Source organism: Pongo abelii, chromosome 6 (genome assembly GCF_028885655.2).
Source record: "Pongo abelii isolate AG06213 chromosome 6, NHGRI_mPonAbe1-v2.0_pri, whole genome shotgun sequence".
NCBI lineage: Eukaryota > Metazoa > Chordata > Mammalia > Primates > Hominidae > Pongo > Pongo abelii.
In genome coordinates, this window is record NC_071991.2 from 81076053 (window position 1) to 81096567 (window position 20515).

The window sequence follows — 20515 nt, forward strand, 5'->3', positions numbered from 1 at the left end:
TGATGGAATAAATAAAAATACAAAGTTAGGGAGGGGGAAAGTGCCAGTGCAGTACAACATAGCAAACTAACATGAGCTATTCCCTGTCTCTCTTGAATTCAACTTTGGAGATGCCAAAAAAGAAAAATAGAGTTTGTATGGGCTTAAGGGTCTTATTCATCAATTAATAAAACAGCTGATGAGAAACTCATACAGAACACAAGTAGTTGCAGATGTCTTTGGAAAACTGAGGATCTGAAGCAGGAGAGTACAGTAACCAGGAATGGGGGCCAGCAATTTAATCTTTAGTCTTCTCCACATAACCTGGGTAAGCCTGTATCTGGAGGTACATCAGGGATAGCCTATTTCAGGCCCTGAAGATTAGACCTCCTAGACACTAACTTATTATCCTTTGGTGCCTTTGGTAGAAACCTTTGGTGTAATGTGGTAGGTAAGCTGCGGCACCAGAGATAATAGTGAATTAACACTAGGGCAGCACCAGAATCCCATTACAGTTGGATAGAAAGACGTATAGGTGAGCTGGAACTAATTATTTTGTAAAAAGTACACTTACAAATATATGTAACTAAAACTCCTGAAATACAAAAAGTTGGCAACAAGAGGAGAGGTAGAGGATGGTATGCTATGGATATTATTTTGTTAAACAATAAAGACATAGATATTGATCTGCTTTATATATTGCCAGGAAAAAATAACCTAAGACTAAGTCAAAATAAGTCAAGGTAATAAAATACAAATGTATAACTTTTAAGCAGCAGATGAAAATTTGATGTACCTAGTGGCAAGTAGGTAGAAAGACTTAAAAAGGAAACAAGAAGAAAGAATGGACATTGTAAAATATGAAATAAGGTGGCATACATAAGTTCTAATATTAAAGTTATTAAGGTAAATGTAAATACATTGAACTCACCAACTAACTGAAAAAATACTCGCAGAGTATTATAAAAGTAAGATGTAGAAATAGGTTGCCTAAAGGAAACATATTTAAACAAAAGAATACAGAATGGTTGAAAATAAAGAGATGGAAAAAACAGATGCTGTGAAACAAATATAAAGCAAGAGAAAGCCAGAGTTAATTTTTTACTATGAGACAAAATATAATTTGGGACAAGTGCACCATAAGGGACAAGAGAGATGTTATAAATAAAGAAGTTGTAATAATCCTCAACATATATGCAGTTAACAACAAAGATGTAAAATATCTAAAACTACCACTGGTAGGATTACAGGAAGAAATAAATGATGGTAACTGGTGATTTTAATATATGTTTTTTCAGATTTGGTAGATCAAATAGACAAAATATAAGCCATAGTATAGAAAAAATGTGTATATGTGTTTGTATTATTAATCTTATTTATATATAAAAAAATATGGCTGGGCATGGTGGCTCATGCCTGTAATCCTAGCACTTTGGCAGGCCAAGGTGGGTGGATCACCTGAGGTCAGGAGTTTGAGAACAGCCTGGCCAACATGGCGAAACCACGTCTCTACTAAAAATACAAAAATTAGCTGGGTGTGGTGGCGCGTACTTGTAATCCCAGCTACTTGGGAGGCTGAAGTAGGAGAATCACTTGAACCCAGGAGGCAGAGGTTGCAGTGAACTGAGATGGCACCACTGCTCTCCAGCCTGGGAGACAGAGTGAGACTCCATTTCAAAAAAAACACAAAAAACCATAAAAAAAATATATATATATACACATACACACACATAAACTTCACATCTAAACATGGAACAAGGGTGCTTTTTGCATACATGAGGAATATTAAATAAAAACTTTATGTATCAAGCTATTAATATAAAATATCTAAAAAATTCTACACAATAGCTATTATATGGAATATATTTTCTGATCAGAGTGCAATAAAGTTGCAACCCATAACACAATATAGCAAAATAAAGTTCTATATGTCTGGAAAATGAAAAAAACCACTATATCATTCTTTTGTTAAAAAGAAAATTGCAAGAAAAAATACATATAAATAACAATGGCATTCTATATGTAAAAAATTGTGACGTAGTTAAAGCAATATTCATAAAAAAGTCAGTACAGGTGTCAGAATGTAAGAGTTATTAAAAATAAATAAACTAAGTGCAATTGATCAACAAAGAAGAAAAAAAGAAGAAAGAAAAAAGAAATATTGGTCTTTGTTTTTTTCTTTTTTTTAATCAAAGAAGAAACAATTAGGAACTAAAAAGCTAGAATGACAGATAAAATTCTACAAAAAACCTAAAAAAGTAAAAATATTCAAAGAAAGAGAAGAAAGAATATAAAAGGGATAACTACTTATAAATACAAAATACTTCAATACTTAAAAATTATTTTATAAAAATATAAGTTAATAAGTATAATAGCCTAAAGGAAATATCTAAATTTCTTGAAAAATGCAAAATATCAAAATTGTCCCCCTGAAATTGAAAACTTGAACAGAGTAATAATTATTATGAAAGGTACTTAAAATATTCCTCCACTAATGCACAGATGGTTTATATAAGGTTGGTGCAAAAATAATTGTGGTTTTTGCCATTACCTTTAATATGCTGAATTAAAAGCTGAATAATAACAAACTTCCAGGAACGGAACTTTCTATCTTATCTACATCATTAAGTCTCTTTTATAAAAGTAATTTCTGAAAATAAAAAAAAATGGAAAAACTTCCTAATTTATATTGAAGCAAATATAATCTTTGTGGCAGTTAAAAATTTTTTTTTCTTGTTATAATAGGTTTTTGGGGAACAGGTGGTGTTTGGTTACATTAAAAAATTATTTAGTGGTGATTTCTGAGGTTTTGGTAAACCCATCACCTGAGCAGTGTACACTGTACCCAATGTGTAGTCTTTAACCTCCACCCCACCTTTTCACTCGAGTCCCCAAAGTCCAACATATCACTCATGCCTTTGTGTACCCACAGCTTAGCTCCCACATTTAAGTGAGAACATACAATGTTTGGTTTTCCATTCCTGAGTTACTTCACTTAGAATAATCGTCTCCAATTCCATCCAGGTTGCTGTGAATGCCATTATTTCTTTCCTTTTTATGGCTGAGTAGTATTCCATGGTACATATAAACCACATTTTCTTTATCCACTCATTGATTGATGGGCATTTGGGCTGGTTCCATATTTTTGCAAATGCAAATTGTGCTGCTATAAACATGTATGTGCAAGTATCTTTTCCATACAATGAGTTCTTTTCCACTGGATCAAATGATAGATCTACTTTTAGTTCTTTAAGGAATCTCCACACTGTTTTCCATAGTGGTTGTACTAGTTTACATTCCCACCAACAGTGTAAAAGTTGTTCCCTTTTCACCACATCCATGCCAACATCTGTTATTTTTTAATTTTTTTATTATGGCCATTCTTGCAGGAGTGAGGTGGTATCACATTGTGATTTTGATTTACATTTCCCTGATAATTAGTGATGTTGAGCATTTTTCCATATGTTTGTTGGACATTTGTTTACCTTCTTTTGAGAACTGTCTATTCATTCATGTCCTTAGCCCACTTTTTGATGGGATTGTTTGTTTCGTCTTGCTGATTTGTTTGAGTTCTTTGTGAATTCTGGATATTCGTTCGTCAGATGTATAGATGGCAAAGACTTTCTCCCAGTCTGTGGATTGTCTGTTTACTCTGCTGATTGTTTCTTTCGCTGAACAGAAGCTTTTTAGTTTAATTACGTCCCATCTATTTACCTTTGTTTTGGTTGCATTTGCTTTTGGATTCTTGGTCATGAACTCTTTGCCTAAGCCAGTGTTTAGAAGAGTTTTTCTGATGTTATCGTCTAGAATTTTTATGGTTTCAGATCTTAGATTTAAGTCTTAGATCCATCTTGAGTTGATTTTTGTATAAGTTGAGAGATGAGCATCCAGTTGTAGTCTTCTACATCTGGCTTGCCAATTATCCCAGCACCATTTGTTAATAGTGTGTCCTTTCCCCACGCTGTTTTTGTTTGCTTTGTTGAACATCAGTTGGCTGTAAATATTTGGGTTTATTTCTGGGTTCTCTATTCTGCTCCATTGGTCTATGTGCTTAATTTTATACCAGTACCATGCTATGTTGGTGACTTATACTATAGTTTGAAGTTGGGTAATGTGATGCCTCCAAATGTGTTTTTTGCTTAGCCTTCCTTTGGCTATGTGGGCTCTTTTTTGGTTCCATATGAATTTTAGTCCTGAATGGTACTGTGAAGAATGATGGTGGTATTTTGATGGGAATTGCATGGAATTTGTATATTGCTTTTTGCAATATGGTCATTTTCACAATATTGATTCTACCCATCCATGAGCATGGAATGTGTTTCCATTTGTTTGTGTCATCTATGGTTTCTTTCAGCAGTGTTTTGTAGTTTTCCTTATAGAGGTCTTTTACCTTCTTGGTTAGGTATATTCCTAAGTATTTTATTTTTCTTTGCAGCTATTGTGAAAGGCATTGAGTTCTTGATCCGATTCTCAGCTTGGTCGCTGTTGGTGTATAGCAGAGCTACTGATTTGTGTACATTAATTTTGTATTCTGAAACTTTGCTGAATTCATTTACCAGTTCTAGGAACTTTTTGGATGAGTCTTTAGGGTTTTCTAGGTATACAATCATATCAACAGCAAACAGTGACAGTTTGGCTTCCTCTTTACTGATTTGGATGCCCTTTCTTTCTTTTTCTTGTTTGCTCTGTCTAGGACTTCCAGTACTATGTTGAATGGAAGTACTGAAAGTGGGCATCCTTGTCTTGTTCCAGTTTTCACGGGGAATGCTTTCAACTTGTCCCCGCTCAGTATAATGTTGGTTGTGGGTCTGTCATAGGTGGCTTTTATTACCTTAAGGTATGTCTCTTCTATGCCTATTTTGCTGATGATTTTCATCATAAAGGGATGCTGAATTCTGTCAAATGCTTTTTCTGCATCTATTGAGATGACCATGTGATTTTTAAATTTTAATTCTGTTTATGTGATGTATCACATTTATTGACTTGCATATGTTAAATCATTCCTGCATCCCTGGTATGAAATCCACTTGATCATGGTAGGTTATCTTTTTGATATACTGTTGGATTCAGTTCACTAGCATTTTGTTGAGAATTTCTGCACCCATGTTCATCAGGGATGTTGGTCTGTAGTTTTCTTTTTTTGTTATGTCCTTTCCCGGTTTGGGTATTAGGGTGATACCAGTTTCATAGAATGATTTAGGAAGGATTCCCTCTTTCTCTGTCTTTTGGAAAAGTGTCAATAGGATTGGTACCAATTCTTCTTTGAATGTCTGACAGAATTCAGCTGTGAATGTGTATGGTTCTGGACTATTTTCGTTGGCAACTTTTTACATTATTTTTTCTATTTTTATTATACTTTAAGTTCTGGGATACATGTGCAAAACATGCAGTTTTGTTACATAGGTATACATGTGCCATGGTAGGCTGCTGCACCCATCAACCGTCATCTACATTAGGTATTTCTAATGCTATCCCTCCCCTTGCCCCCCACCCCCTGACAGGCCCCGGTGTGTGATGTTCCCCTCCCTGTGCCCATATCTTCTCATTGTTCAACTCCCACTTATGAGTGAGAACATGTGGTGTTTGGTTTTCTGTTCCTGTGTTAGTTTGCTGAGAATGATGGTTTCCAGCTTCATCCATGTCCCTGCAAAGGACATTAACTCATCCTTTTTTATGACTCCATAGTATTCCATGCTGTATATGTGCCACATTTTCTTTATCCAGTCTATCATTGATGGGCATTTGGGTTGGTTCCAAGTCTTTGCTATTGTGAACAGTGCTGCAATAAACATACGTGTGCATGTGTCTTTATAGTAGAATGATTTATAATCCTTTGGGTATATACTCAGTAATGGGATCGCTGGGTCAAATGGTATTTCTGGTTCTAGATCCTTGAGGAATCGCCACACTGTCTTCCACAGTGGTTGAACTAATTTACACTCCCACCAACAGTTTAAAAGCATTCCTATTTCTCCACATCCTCTCCAGCATCTGTTGTTTCCTGACTTTTTAGTGATTGTCATTCTAACTGGTATGAGATGGTATCTCATTGTTGTTTTGATTCACATTTCTCTAATGACCAGTGATGATAAGCTTTTTCTCATATGTTTGTTGGCCGCATAAATTTCTTGTTTTGAAAAGTGTCTGTTCATATCCTTAGCCCACTTTTTGATGGGGTTGTTTTTTTCTTGTAAATTTGTTTAAGTTCCTTGTAGATTCTGGATATTAGCCCTTTGTCAGATGGATAGATTGCAAAAATTTTCTCCCATTCTGTAGGTTGCCTGTTCACTCTGATAATAGTTTCTTTTGCTATACAGAAGCTCTTTAGATTAATTAGATCCCATTTGTCAACTTTGGCTTTTGTTGCTATTGCTTTTCGTGTTTTAGCCACGAAGTCTTTGCCCATGCTTGTGTCCTGAATAGTATTGCCTGGGTTTTCTTCTAGGGTTTTTATGGTTTTAGATGTTATGTTTAAGTCTTTAATCCATCTTGAAATAATTTTTGCGTAAGGTGTAAGGAAGGGGTCCAGTTTCAGTTTTCTGCATATGGCTAGCCAGTTTTCCTAACACTATTTATTAAATAGGGAATCCTTTCCTCATTGTTGGCAATTTTTTTAAAATTACCATTTCAATCTCTCTGCCTGCTATTGGTCTGTTCAGAGATTTTTATATCTTCCTGGTTTAATCTAGGATGATTGTATATTTCCAGGAATTTAAACATCTCCTCTAGATTTTCTAGTTTATGCGTGTAAAGGTGTTCATAGTAGCCTTGAATGATCTTTTCTATTTCTGTGGTATCAGCTGTAATATCTCCCGTTTCATTTGTAACTGAGCTTATCTGGATCTTCTCTCTTCTTGGTTAATCTCGCTAGAGATCTATCAATTTTATTTATCTTTTCAAAGAACCAGCTTTTTATTTCATTTATCTTTTGTATTTGTTTGTTTCAATTTGATTTAGTTTTTCTCTGATCTTCATTATTTCTTTTCTTCTGCTGGGTTTGGGTTTGGATTGTTCTTGTTTCTTCAGTTCTGTGAAGTGGGACCTTAGATTGTCAGTTTGTGCCCTTTCAGACTTTTTGATGTAGGTATTTAATGCTATAAACTTTCCTCTTAGCACTGCTTTTGCTGTATCCCAGAGGTTTTGACAGGTTGTGTCACTATTATCGTATAGTTCAAATAAGTTTTAAATTTCCATCTTGATTGTTGACCCAACAATCATTCAGGAGCAGGGTTATTTAATTACCATGTATTTGCATTGTTTTGAGGGTGCCTTTCAGAGTTGATTTCCAATTTTATTTCACTGTGGTCTTAGAGAACTTGAGATAATTTCAATTTTCTTAAATTTACTGAGACTTGTTTTGTGGCCTATCATAAGGTCTATCTTGGAGAAGTTCCATGTGCTGATGAATAGAATGTATATTCTGTAATTGTTGGGTAGAATGTTCCACAAGTATCTGTGAAGTCCATTTGTTGAGGGTATAGTTTAAGCCTATTGTTTCTTTGTTGACTTTCTGTCTTGATGACCTACCTGTCTAGTGCTGACAGTAGAATATGAAAGTCCCTCACTATTATTGTGTTGCCATCTATCTCATTTCTTAGGTCTAACAGTAATAAATTTCGGAGCTCCAGTGTTAGCTGCAAATATAGTTAGAATTGTAATATTTTCTTGTTGGACTAGTCCTTTTATCATTATATAATTTCTCTCTTTGTCTTTTTTTAACTGCTGTTGCTTTAGTTTGTTTTGTCTAAGAATAGCTACTCCTACTTGCTTTTGGTGTCCATTTGCATACAGTATCTTTTTCCACCCCTTTACCTTAAGTTTATGTGAGTCCTTATGTGTTAGGTGAGTTTTCTGAAGACAGCAGAAACTTGGTTGGTGAATTCTTATCCATTCTGCCATTCTGTATCTTTTAGGTGGAGCATTTAGGCCATTTACATTCAATGTTAGTATTGACATGTGAGGTACTATTCTACTCACTGTGCTATTTATTGCTTGAATACCTTTTTTTTTTCTATTGTGTTATTGTTATAAAGGTCCTGTGAGATTTATGCTTGAAGACGGTTCTATTTTGGTGTATTTCGAGGATTTGTTTCTCTTTCTTTTGGGGAGGTTTTCCTCAATTATTCCCTCAAATATGTTTTCCAAACTTTTAGATTTCTCTCCTTCCTCAGGAACACTAATTATTTTTAGTTTGGACATTTAACATAGTCCCAAATTTTTGGAGGCTTTACTCATTTTTTAAAATCCTTTTTTATTTGTCTTTGGTGGACTGGGTTAATTTGAAAGCCTTGTCTTCAAGCTCTGAAGTTCTTTCTTCTGCTTGTTCGATTCTACTGCTGAGACTTTCCAGTGCATTTTGCACTTCTGTGTGTCCTTGATTTCCAGAAGTTGTGACTGTTTTTTTATTTATGCTATCTATTTCACTGAAAAACTTTCTTTCATTTCCTGTATTATGTTTTTGATGTCTTTAAGTTGGACTTCACCTTCCTCTGGTGCCTCCTTGATTAGCTTAATAATTGACCTTCTAAAATATCTTTCTGGCAATTCAGAGATTTCATCTTGGTTTGGATCCATTGCTGGCTAACTGGTATGATCTTTTGGGGGTGTTAAAGAATCTTTTTTTGTCATACACCAGAATTGTTTTTCTAATTCTTTCTCATTTGGATAGACTACATCAGAGGGAAGATCTGGGATTCAAGGGCTACTGTTCAGATTCTTTTGTCCCACAGTGTGCTGCCTTGATTTGGTGTTCTCTCCCTTCCCCTAGGAATGGGGTTTCCTGAGAGCTGAAATGTAGTGATTATTTTTGCTTTTCTGGATCTAGCCACCCAGCGGAGCTACCAGGCTCTGTGCTGGTACTTGGGAGTATCTGCAAAGAGTACTGTGATGTGATCCATCTTCAGGTCTTGTAGCCATGGATACCAGCACCTGCTTTGATGGAGGTAGCAGGGGAGTGAAGTGGACTCTGCAGGGTCCTTGGTTGTATTTTTGTTTAGTGTGCTGGTCTTGTATTGGTTGGATTCCAGCCAGGAGTTGGCATTTTCAAGAGCATATGAACTGGGGTCCTATAGGGAGGATGCAAATTTGCCCTAGGGACACCTGGTCAAGTATTAAGGTTTCTCAGGCAGTCAGCAGGGCCATAGAGCTCCCAAGAGATTATAACCTTTGTCTTCAGCTACCGGTGGGGGGAGGGGGGGGGGCGGGCGTAGAGTAATACCACCAGGTTGGGGAAGGGACAGGAGCGTCTTAGCTCAGTCTCTCCTTTGGTGGGGCTTGCTATGGCTGCTGTGGGGGAGGAGGTTGTGGTTCCTAGTCCAATGGAGTTATATTCCCAGGGGGATTATGGCTGCCTCTGATGAGTCATATACACCACCAGGGAAGTGGGAGAAAGCCGGCAGTCATAGGCCTCACTCCGCTCCCACGCAGCCCAGAGTCCTAAAGGCCAGTCTCACTCCCACCGTGCCCTCCACAACAGCACCAAGTCTATTTCCAGGCAGCTTATGACCAGGGCTGAGAACTCACCCTAAACCACGAGCTTCCCTGTTGAGAAAGCAAGCAGACTCACACTTTTTTGGCATTTTAGGAAGCTGGCAGTGGTGATCCAGTTCCTTCAAAAGGTCTGTGGATTCTCTTGGCTTTCCTGGTATTTTCCTGTGGTAGTTCTTGGGGCAAAAGTTCACAATGTGAGTCTCCACATGCTGTTCTGTCTATCCAAGCAGAAGCTGCAGCAGTCCTGCCTGCTACCTGCCATCTTAAACCTCCCAGTTTTTGTTTATTTGAGATGGGGTCTTGTGTGGTTCTGTCACCCAGGCTGGAGTGCCGTGGCAACCTTCATTGCTCACTGTAACTTGGAACTCCTGAGCTCAAGCCATTTTCCCACCTCAGCCTCCCAAAGAACTAAGATTATAGATGTGAGCCACCATGACTGGCCATGTGGCAGCTTTTATTTAACCCACTCCAGTAATATGTTCTGTTACTTATAGCTGGATACTTAGGTAACTTATGTATGTATGTGACTTACATAATGAATAAAGGGCACGATAAAATTTTAGGGAGGATGAGAAAAAAGGCTTGAATTAAACAAATATATTCCATGAACTTGGATTAAAACATTCAATGTGATTTTTAAAATGCCAGTTCTCTAGAAATGTACTAGTTTAACATAATTACAACAAAAAATGCAGAGTATTTTTCAAGGGTATTTATAAAGTGATTCAAATATTTTCTTGAATAAGTTGAAAAATAAAGGCATTTTTGAAGAGAAAAGTTGGAATGATGTGACTTAGCTCATCAATATTGATGTATATTCTAATAGTATTGCACTGAAGAAAAATGAGAAGATGGAGCAGACTATGAAGCCATAAGTAGTTCAGAAGGTAAAGGCACAAATTCTTTAGATAATAATGTTGGCCCTCCCACCAAAGGGAAATTGGTAAAGGAGCATTTAATAAAAGGGCTAGCCAACTTTTGTTGGCTATTTGGAAACATTAAATTGGGTACATGTCTTATATCATACAACAAATTCCAGTATATGTTTGACACCATTCATTACTTAAATATTTCACCACTAACTATATGCCAAGAATTGTACAAAGACTGAGGACACGATAATAAGCAAAAACATGGGAGCTTTGAGCTTAGCAGGAAGATAGATACAAAACAGGCCCAAAGTATGACTGATTGAGATAATGTCAGTCTAATGTATTTTGCCCGAGTAGTAAAACACATACTTTTGCTTAAAATAATTAAGACAATCCTGTAACATGAAACTCTGTAAAGACTCTAATACAATATGACCCTTCACACTCACCCCAAGTTTTGTGGATAATCCTGTGAAAAGTGCCCAGTGCTATATAATATTTGGACATATATATTAATCACATAAAGAAATTTAAGACTATGATAGTGACAATGTACAAGATACAAATGTCACAAAAGAGTGCCACACAGGTGATACACAGGGGCAATATTCTGAAGAAATGAATATATTAATGTTAAATGTAAAACAAAAGAGGATAAAAGAATTGTTAAGTGGAACGATGTGATATTGCCTGTTATTGAGGTGAGGATTAAATTCCAATTCTTAGAAACCAAAACTAAAATAAAGTTACAGATCTGGTTACTCAAGCTAAAAATAAATCAGCCACATTACACAGAATGAGTCCAGATCACACAGCAGTCTACACCAGGGTCAGTAACATTTTTCGGTAAAGGGCCAGAAAGCAAATAATTTAGGATTTGCAGGCCATACAGTCTCTATTGCAACTACTCAACTTTGCTGTTGTAGTATGTTATCAGCCACAAACAATAAAGAGATGGGCATGCTTGTGTTCACATAAAACTTTATTTATAAAAAGTAGGCCAGATTTGGACAATGTATCATAATTTGCTAACCCCTGGTCTAGATCACTCTACACAATGGTGCATGCTTAAAACAATATTTATGGAACTTTGAGTCCTTAGCTCAATTTTGAAAATGGAAGATATAACTTTCCATATATTATCTATGCCCTGTAGGGTCTTCACCTTCCATAAAAGAATGTGGACCCTTCTTTCAGCTCAATTATCTACCAAAGACTAGGGGTCATACTCACCTGGCAAAATGAAAGAGCTGTATTATAGGTTTTTGCCAGGGAATACTACTTTGATCTCACTGCCTTCAATATTTGTTAAAGTTGGGTTGTGAGTTAAAATATTCTTAGAGAACAAGTCATCTACCTACTTTTCTTGATAACTTATATTCTTTGACCAAATAAGGGCTGCAGAGAAACAGGTAACTAGATTACACCTCTTCCTCCCAGCCACTTTCTGCAGAACTTTTCTTTTTCTGCATTGCTCTTTGGTTTGAAGATATCAGTTAATTTAGAAAGTCTTTAGAAGAAATGAACAAGTTGTAAATAATGACACATTTCTCTTCAATGATGGAGGATACTCTTCCAAAACAATGAAAGATAAACTGCTTTGGGACCTATTAATCACTGTTTCTGTTTTACATGTGTCATGGTTCTGAGAAGCTACTTTGGAAGAAGAGTTATCCACATTTCCTCTCCCAAGGTTCTATTCTTGGCCCTTCTCTGAGAGCACATTGCCTCAGGAGTCTGACCTCTTCAAACTCTGAGACTGCATCACCATACTCCCTTGCCTGGGTTTGGAAGCATCAGCAGAAAAGGAAAGCAGAGTCAGGGTATATTCTTACCCTTGCCCCAAGGATGCAGCTTTTAGCAGTGGCTGTGCATCTTATAAAGCTGCGGATGTTGATGGTAACAGCCTCCTGCTGTTGCCAGTCCCCGTGCATTTCACCACCCCTTGTTAGTACTATTAACTCTGTTCAAAGTCTGTGTATTAAACTCCCTTCAAGTAAACCCTTTGGGTATGCCATCTGATGCTTATTAGAAACCTATTTCATGAACAGAAAGACAAAAAGAGCCTTTTTAGGAAGTCTCTGCCTTAAGAGAAAAGCTTATCACTAGGTACCAAAACTTCTGTAAAACTGAAAAAGTATAACTTAAACATCATAAAACTGCACATTTAAGTTACTGCTTGAAATTATGGGCTACAGGTATGTCACTATGACAAATAAGCATTTAAATCAATGATTGTGGAATGAGATCTACTTAAATTCTACTTGAAATTCAATGAGACTCAAGACAACCTGTTATTAAAAAGCTTTGATTTGCAAACTGATTATTCTTAATATATTATTTGAACAGAAATATATACTTAATGAAACGGACAGGCATAGAGAAATATTTTGCAGCTTAGTGGCATACCTCTTTGAACTTGTGACTGAGCTTGCTTGTGTCCAGGTCTGATGGGGAAAACACGTCCTCATTCTCAGGCAGCTCAAAGACTTCAATGGCCATGTCACTGCCAGGAAGGACAGGTCCTACCTCATCTTCTTCTTCATCTGTGGCATATTCTCCTGTCTGAAAGGAAGGGGATTTCAGAAATCCAGCTGTCCTTACCCCAGATGGAGGTGAGTTATTTGAAAATATTTTATAAAAGACAAATTAAGACACGTACCCAAATGGTAAAAGTGTAAGTAGGTTTTTCAGCCAAGCATGCCTCATGCAGCCAATGTTATAAACAAATGTTAGTTTAAAGATCCAAAGTGACAAACCTATGCTATATACAAGTGCGTTTCTAAACATCTGCTAGTATCCGTGGCATCTTTAATATAGAAACAAGAGTTCTTTTTTCAATCTGAGTGTTTGATTATTTTACCAAATAAAATTATGTTGCTGAGGGAAATAAGTCATTTCTTTAAATTCTCTTTGTGAATACGTCACCCAATACTGGGAGCAACGAAAAGGGAAGGGGATTTTAATGAATCACAGAGTTGGAAGGGACCTTAATTAAGCCTTGCAAAGGTTTAGCTGATTAATTCTCCTAAGCTTTAGAGTTCAAACAGTTCTGTTTTGTTTGCTTGTTAATTATTGTGGTGAACTAGTGGGCTAAAGAATAAACCAAAGGTTTCTAACTTGCAGCCTGCACCAAGTGTATTGTTTTGCCTGCCTAGCACGTTTATAAATCTGAGTATTCTGTCAATGTGAGAAAAATGTTTCACATAAAGTTCTAGATTTCCAGCTTTCCTTGAGAAAGCCAAACATCTGTTAATACAGGCATATTGGGACATAACAATTGGCCAGTTAGTAGTGGTTGCCCCTTTTAGAAGAGTTATATGCTTTCTAATACCCCACAATTTTTCTAATGCCATATAGTTCTATGTTGTTAGCTTCACTCCTTTGTAATACCCACCTGTCCCTGTAGGTATCTGAGTTCCTGACCCCTGGAATAAACATTGCTTTTTGCCACTAACTTCCTTAACTTTATTAGAAAGTAGATCCTCTCCTGGCAGCATCAAGCTACGATACTGTAATTCAAAATAATTGTTTGAAATCTATACCTTATGATATAATTTAAAGATAAATCACTGACAGGGTTAAAAAGACAAAGTTCATTGAACTCATCCCTGTTCCTTCAAGTAGCACGTTATCTAACACATAAAACAGAGACAGGAATTCATATTGCCTTTAAAAAACTTTCATGAACAGTGTACTGAATGATCTATTCCTTTGATTAAATAGGCTCAGCATCTGATTGCTGTTTTTTTTTTTCTTTTGATTCTGTATTATATTCTTCCTGCCAAAGCAGGAACCCCTCACTTCCCCTTTCCCCCCACCTATGTTTGCACATGAAGGAAATCTGGTCCTTAATCCCAATCTAATAATTCCCAATGTCTGAAAGACCATTATTAAATTGCCTTCACGTTTCTCTTTTTCAAATAAAATAATTCTAGTTGCCTCCAAGGTAATTTGCTGTAATTGTCTTTGTGGTTGTGCTCTGATTTCTCTACAACTTTTCCACATTTCTCTAAATTGCAGAGCCTGAAAGTAGACACAGTTTCTAGTAAGGAATTTGAAGGTCATCGACCATGATGAACACACTGCCACAGCACCCTTCACACTCTACCTCCCCACACAGAGGCTATTATCATGGAGAACTTGACATTGGCGGCATCTGTGTATAGAAGTAAGCTCAGAATATTCCATGTGGAGCAATGATTTTCCAAACTGGTTACAGGTTAGTTGGAACCTTTACTTTCCCCAAATATAATCACAGGTGATTTGACTGAAAGGAAAAGAGGTTGGTGGCCTCCAGTTTGATCCTATATATCTCCTGAGTACCTGGAACTCTAGATCTCTATAGAAATCAGTCTGAAAATATCTAAACTATAAACACCAATTCAAGTGTCTTTGCCATTGGCAGGTGAAGGTAGCTGAAGAATGGGAACTGGTTGGTCAGATAGCTTGTACTTATTTATTAGCACAATGAGATCCTACAAATCTTAAAAAACTCTAATTCCAGATTTGGCTTTTTTTTTCTTTTGTATTCTTGAATTAATTCATCTCCTGTTCATACCTATTTCTAGAACCAACAAATACTTGGTAAATTCCAGTGAAGTTAATTAATAGGAATACAGCAAGACTGGCAAGTAAATAATCTCAAGATACCTTGCTGAAAAATTTTCACATAGAGGTATAAAACTGTGTACTTGTTTTTAACCCTATCATTACAACTGGCAGCAAAACCCAAGCCTTTATTATGAAGGCTTAAACCAGGTATATAGAATTCACTATATACAGCATTGAATGACTCAAGAAACTCTTATGCTAAATTTAAAGTATGACTAAGCCATAACAATGTGGCACGTTTTAAACATGAGTTGAAATGAACAATCTGATTTCCTTTTGCTAGCTTGAAAATAAATACTTGTTCACTATATGTGAGAGAATTAATATAAATATGTGCCTAGGATGGGACCTGACATATAACAGGATCTCAGCAAATATTTTTAAAAGAATAAATCCAAGAATGCCAATGCATTAACTTGGTAATATACAGAACTTCCTAAGGAGATTTTCAATATCAAGAAAATGAACTGTGGTCACTTGTTAAGAAGGCAGTAGTATATTATACTAACAACCTTACTGTGAATAACAGGATTAGGGTATGCACAACATATGCAATTCTTACCTCTAAGTATAGTTGCACTTTGTCATCCATATACACTTTAATTATGAAAATTATCTTAATAAATATTAAGTTGTTAACCATTCTTCTTGATTCTTTTGTGGACTTTGCCACTATCCTCTCCTTCCCAATACCCAAATTACCTGCAGTACTGTTAAAATTCTTATCACTCATTTCATCTTTTCATTTACTAATGCCTTCTTTCTCCAATTAGCCTTATAAGCATCCTGAGGACAAATATGTCTTTTGCTGTCTTGATTCTACTTATTACTTATTATAGGCTAAGGATGGCATGTTTAAAACATTATGTTATAATTCTCTCTTGCTGATCATTTGCCATTCCAACCTTGAATAGGCTTTAGGATGATACATTTACTACAGAATCTCATAAATACCTGGAAATAAAAAAGTTACACTTAGTGGACTAAGAAAAATAGGTTCTTCTAATATTTTATTTTATTGAAAATGGAAATTATTTTTGTGGTTACACTGCAAACAAAATAAGTACCATGGAATGTGTCAGCAGAATGTTGTAAACCGCAAAATTAGATTGGATTAAATCTGCCATTTACAAAGGAAGATGAACAATGTTGTACCAAAAAAACCCAAAACCAACAAAACCCAAAATTACTACAACAAAGTATTCCCATTGGTATCTAGCTCTATTTCTGTTCAAATTAAAAATCTTTCAAGTAACCAGAGACTCTTGAAATTCTTTGTCCTAACACGCAAATCCACTTCAAATGTGGCAGTAACAGTTTTTTGGGTAAAAAACTGACAGAGATAGCAAATTTTCCCTTTCATGTCTTTACCTACCTTTTTGATTAATATATGATATTTTTAGTAGCCCCACACAAAGGGGTAAAAAATAAAGAGCAATACTTTTGCAACTTACTGTGTGCCCAGCATTGGACATTCCTCAACAACTATGAGATATGGGTGTTACCATACTATCTTAATTTGAGGAAACTGAGACTCACAGACCATACCTAAGGTCAATTAATTAAGTTGTTGAAGCTACGTCCAACATATTTTAAAGCCCATGCTCCTTCTTTTATGCTATGATGCTTCCAGTCTACAGAAACTAAAGTTCTGCAGGAAAAAAAATCGGGAATATATTTTTTAATGGTCCCATCCCCAAACCTGGGTGGATAATCCTGTTGTATTGAAATTCACCTTCCACGGCTTTAAACACTATCACTGAATTCACTTTGAAGACTTGCACCTCTGTATAGTGGGCTCCAAAGTTCTTGTCCTCTTCTATTCTCTCATAATATGCTTACCCTGGCCAAGAATATAGAATTCCCCCTTGAAAGAATCGGGAGCAGTACTGGTGGGTTAATTGCAATACAGAGAGGAATCACTGACAAACAAACGAACACACACACATACGCATACCATTTTATGTTAACTTAAATCACATAAGTATTCATTTATTTGCTCATCTTTTAATTGCAGGGCCAAGTCTTCCTCTTGGCTTATGGGTCTGCTGACATTTTATGCACTCTAGTATAAACTACAACCATAACATATAGTGTATGAAATTATTGTAGCATCTTTAAAACAGATGAAAAAGATCCTTCCAAGGCAAAATGAATGCAAAATTTCTCTAGAATTTTATGGTTTTCCCCTATCTTTTATATTTCCTTCTCATACCTAATTTTCTTGAGCTGCCAGTCTTTATTAAATCTTCCCAAAGCACTGTATTTAGTTTTCATAGATACAACAACTTCCTTTACACACATATTACATCACTTAATATTTTATAAAATAACATAATTTTAATAACAAGTACAACCAACAGGTTGTGTCTCTTGGTAAACATGTAACTTTTGACTAGTGGGAGACGTATATAGACATACTAGAGCCTGGGACACTCATGAGAGCTATAGATATCAGTCCAGGTTTTGCAGAAGGAACAGAGAGTATCTGTTATATTGGCGAGTTGGTTAAGTGGGGATCAATGAAAGAATTTTGGTTTTGAAGTCACGTAGACCTGTGTTCAAGTCCTGGTCCTGAGACATTGGGAATTAGCGTCTACATCTAAGCTTTAATCTTTTCATCTATAAAGTAAGGACAAAACAGTTCCTTAGCATAAGAAAGTTGTCGTGAGATTAATTTAGATGGTGCCTATGTATTTAACTCAAGGTCTGGCACATGGTAGGTGCTCAAAATGAGTGACTCCTATTGTTGCTGCTGCTGGTATCAATACTGCAACAGCAACATGCTAACGATTTTCTATTCTGTATCTTGTAACCACGTTTGCTAAACTTTGGTCTCATAAATGTAAGTTCCTAGAAGACCTCAACACATGAATCTTTTATAAGCAAATTGGTCATTTCTGAAGTAAAACTTTTCCTTTCCTCTATATATACCTGTTCCTCTACTTATATTCCCAGTTTGGGGTAGGCACCAGCTTCTACCCAAGCCCAAGAAAACTTCCATGCCTCTGTCCTCCTCACTTACTGGCCCCAACCTGCCCCAGGGATTCAAGATGAATAACCGTGTACATGAGAACATCCCGTGAAGTTGCTGCCCTTAAGACTTTCCTCATTCACTCCTTTATGCTCCCACTGTGTGGCTGACATCACTCATAACGCTTTGATGTTTCTATATCTGCCTTCTCTCATCAACTTCTTTCATCTGAACATTCCTAGAGAGTGCCAGGTACAATTTATCCCTGCAATCCCGGTGTGGCTAGTACATTGCTTGGCATATAGTGGGCACTGAACAAATGTTTGCTGAATAAATTCAGATAGTTGTAGCCACATCTGCATAGCACAGTAGAGCCTGATTTTCCTGTTAATCTCAGCTTTCCAGAATGAAATATAGTGAAACACAGCTGCAGCTGGGGCCTAAATGACCCTTCTGGGGATTTTCTCTTGTTGTTAGGTTCAACCATTAGCAGTAATTTTTGCTGTAGCAATGTTTGCTCTGGTAAATTCAGGGAAACTAAATGGTGCTAATCACAAAAATAGCCTTAATTATGCAGTTTTTGTTGGAATTTGTTTACTGGATTTGAATTTGGTGCTATGTATTTTCAGACGCACTTCTGTGAGAGAATAGAGGAGAGCTGCTTCTTCCCTGGAGGAGGAAAACCTCAAACTCACATTTTAATGTTTAAAATTCCTAAATCTGCACCAACCGTCCAGAGGCCTTTCGGCAAAAACACCCCTCTCTCTGCTGAAGCATTTCTCTTTCCATTTTTTTGTCAGTGACTTCTGTGTGTCCTAGTTTTGTAATGTTAGTACACTTAGTCTCTTTGAATGTTGTTTCCTCATCTATAAAATGGGAATAACAGCATCTTCTTCATTTAAAGAGGTTGTTATGAGAATTCATTGTAGTGATATGAAAGAGTTAACCACAGTGCCTAGAATATGCTAATTGACTGCATGACGTTATGATTATGATTGTTTTCACCATCCCTTATTTCTCCAGGACAACACCACAAACTAATGCAACAAAAAAAGCATTTGGGGTTGGAGACATGAAGGCCAGAAGAGAGAAAAATCCTAATGTCCCAGTTGCATAACAGTAAGCAAGTCATTTAGTTTGTATCTTTTGTGGTCTCTTCTATAAAATGGTGTAAAAGATACCAATCTCATAGGATATTGAGAGGATTCAAAGAAATGAAATATGCAAAATATCCAACATGATGCCTGGCCCAGCATATATATTTATTTTTTCTCCCACTTATCAACTCATTCAAAATTTTCTTTTCAATCTTTTGTTATCAGAATATTTCCTGATTTTACCTGAAAGTGACAGGGAGAATGGAACCAAGTTGGAAAACACTCTGCAGGATATTATCCAGGAAAACTTCCCCAATCCAGCAAGGCAGGCCAACATTCAAATTCAGGAAATACAGAGAATGCCACAAAGATACTCCTCAAGAAGAGCAACTCCAAGACACATAATTGTCAGATTCACCGAAGTTGAAATGAAGGAAAAAATGTTAAGGGCAGCCAGAGAGAAACGTCGGGTTACCCACAAAGGGCAACCCACCAGACTAACAGCGGATCTCTCAGCAGAAACTCTACAAGCCAGAAGAGAGTGGGGGCCAATATTCAGCATTCTTAAAGAAAAGAATTTTCAACCCAGAATTTCATATCCAGCCAAACTAAGCTTCATAAGTGAAGGAGAAATAAAATCCTTTACAGACAAGCAAATGCTGAGAGATTTTGTCACCACCAGGCCTGCCCTAAAAGAGCTCCTGAAGGAAGCATTAAACATGGAAAGGAACAACCGGTACCAGCCACTGCAAAAACATGACAAATTGTAAAGACCATCGAGGCTAGGAAGAAACTGCATCAACTAACGAGCAAAACAACCAGCTAACATCATAATGATAGGATCAAATTCACACATAACAATATTAACCTTAAAAGTAAATGGGCTAAATGCTCCAATTAAAAGACACAGACTGGCAAATTGGATAAAGAGTCAAGACCCATCAGTGTGCTGTATTCAGGAAACCCAACTCATGTGCAGAGACACACATAGGCTCAAAATAAAGGGATGGAGGAAGATCTACCAAGAAAAAAGGAAAACCAAAAAAGGCAGGGGTTGCAATCCTAGTCTCTGATAAAACAGACTTCAAAACAGCAAAGATCAAAAGAGACAAAGAAGGCCATTACATAATGGTAAAGGGATCAATTCAACAAGAAGAGCTAACTATCCTAAATATATATGCACCCAATACAGGAGCACCCAGATTCATAAAGCAAGTCCTTAGAGATCTACAAAGAGACTTAGACTCTCACACAATAATAATGGGAGACTTTAACACCCCACTGTCAACATTAGACAGATCAACGAGACAGAAAGTTAACAAGGATATCCAGGAATTGAACTCAGCTCTGCACCAAGTGGACCTAATAGACATCTACAGAACTCTCCACCCCAAATCAACAGAATATACATTCTTCTCAGCACCACATCGCACTTATTCCAAAATTGACCACATAGTTGGAAGTAAAGCACTCCTCAGCAAATGTAAGAG

At 36.6% G+C, this 20515-nt stretch overlaps 1 protein-coding gene across 17 annotated transcripts in view; it reads right to left on the reverse strand.

Moving 5' to 3' along the window:
• The window catches only part of PPP1R9A (protein phosphatase 1 regulatory subunit 9A), a 390995-nt gene that overhangs the window by 57641 nt on the left and 312839 nt on the right, over positions 1–20515 (reverse strand). For all 17 annotated transcript variants that reach the window (XM_063726078.1, XM_054559470.2, XM_054559467.2 and 14 more), the window contains one exon: positions 12750–12905. In XM_063726078.1, the coding sequence (XP_063582148.1) occupies positions 12750–12905 (156 nt within the window). The remainder of the gene's footprint in view (positions 1–12749; positions 12906–20515) is intronic.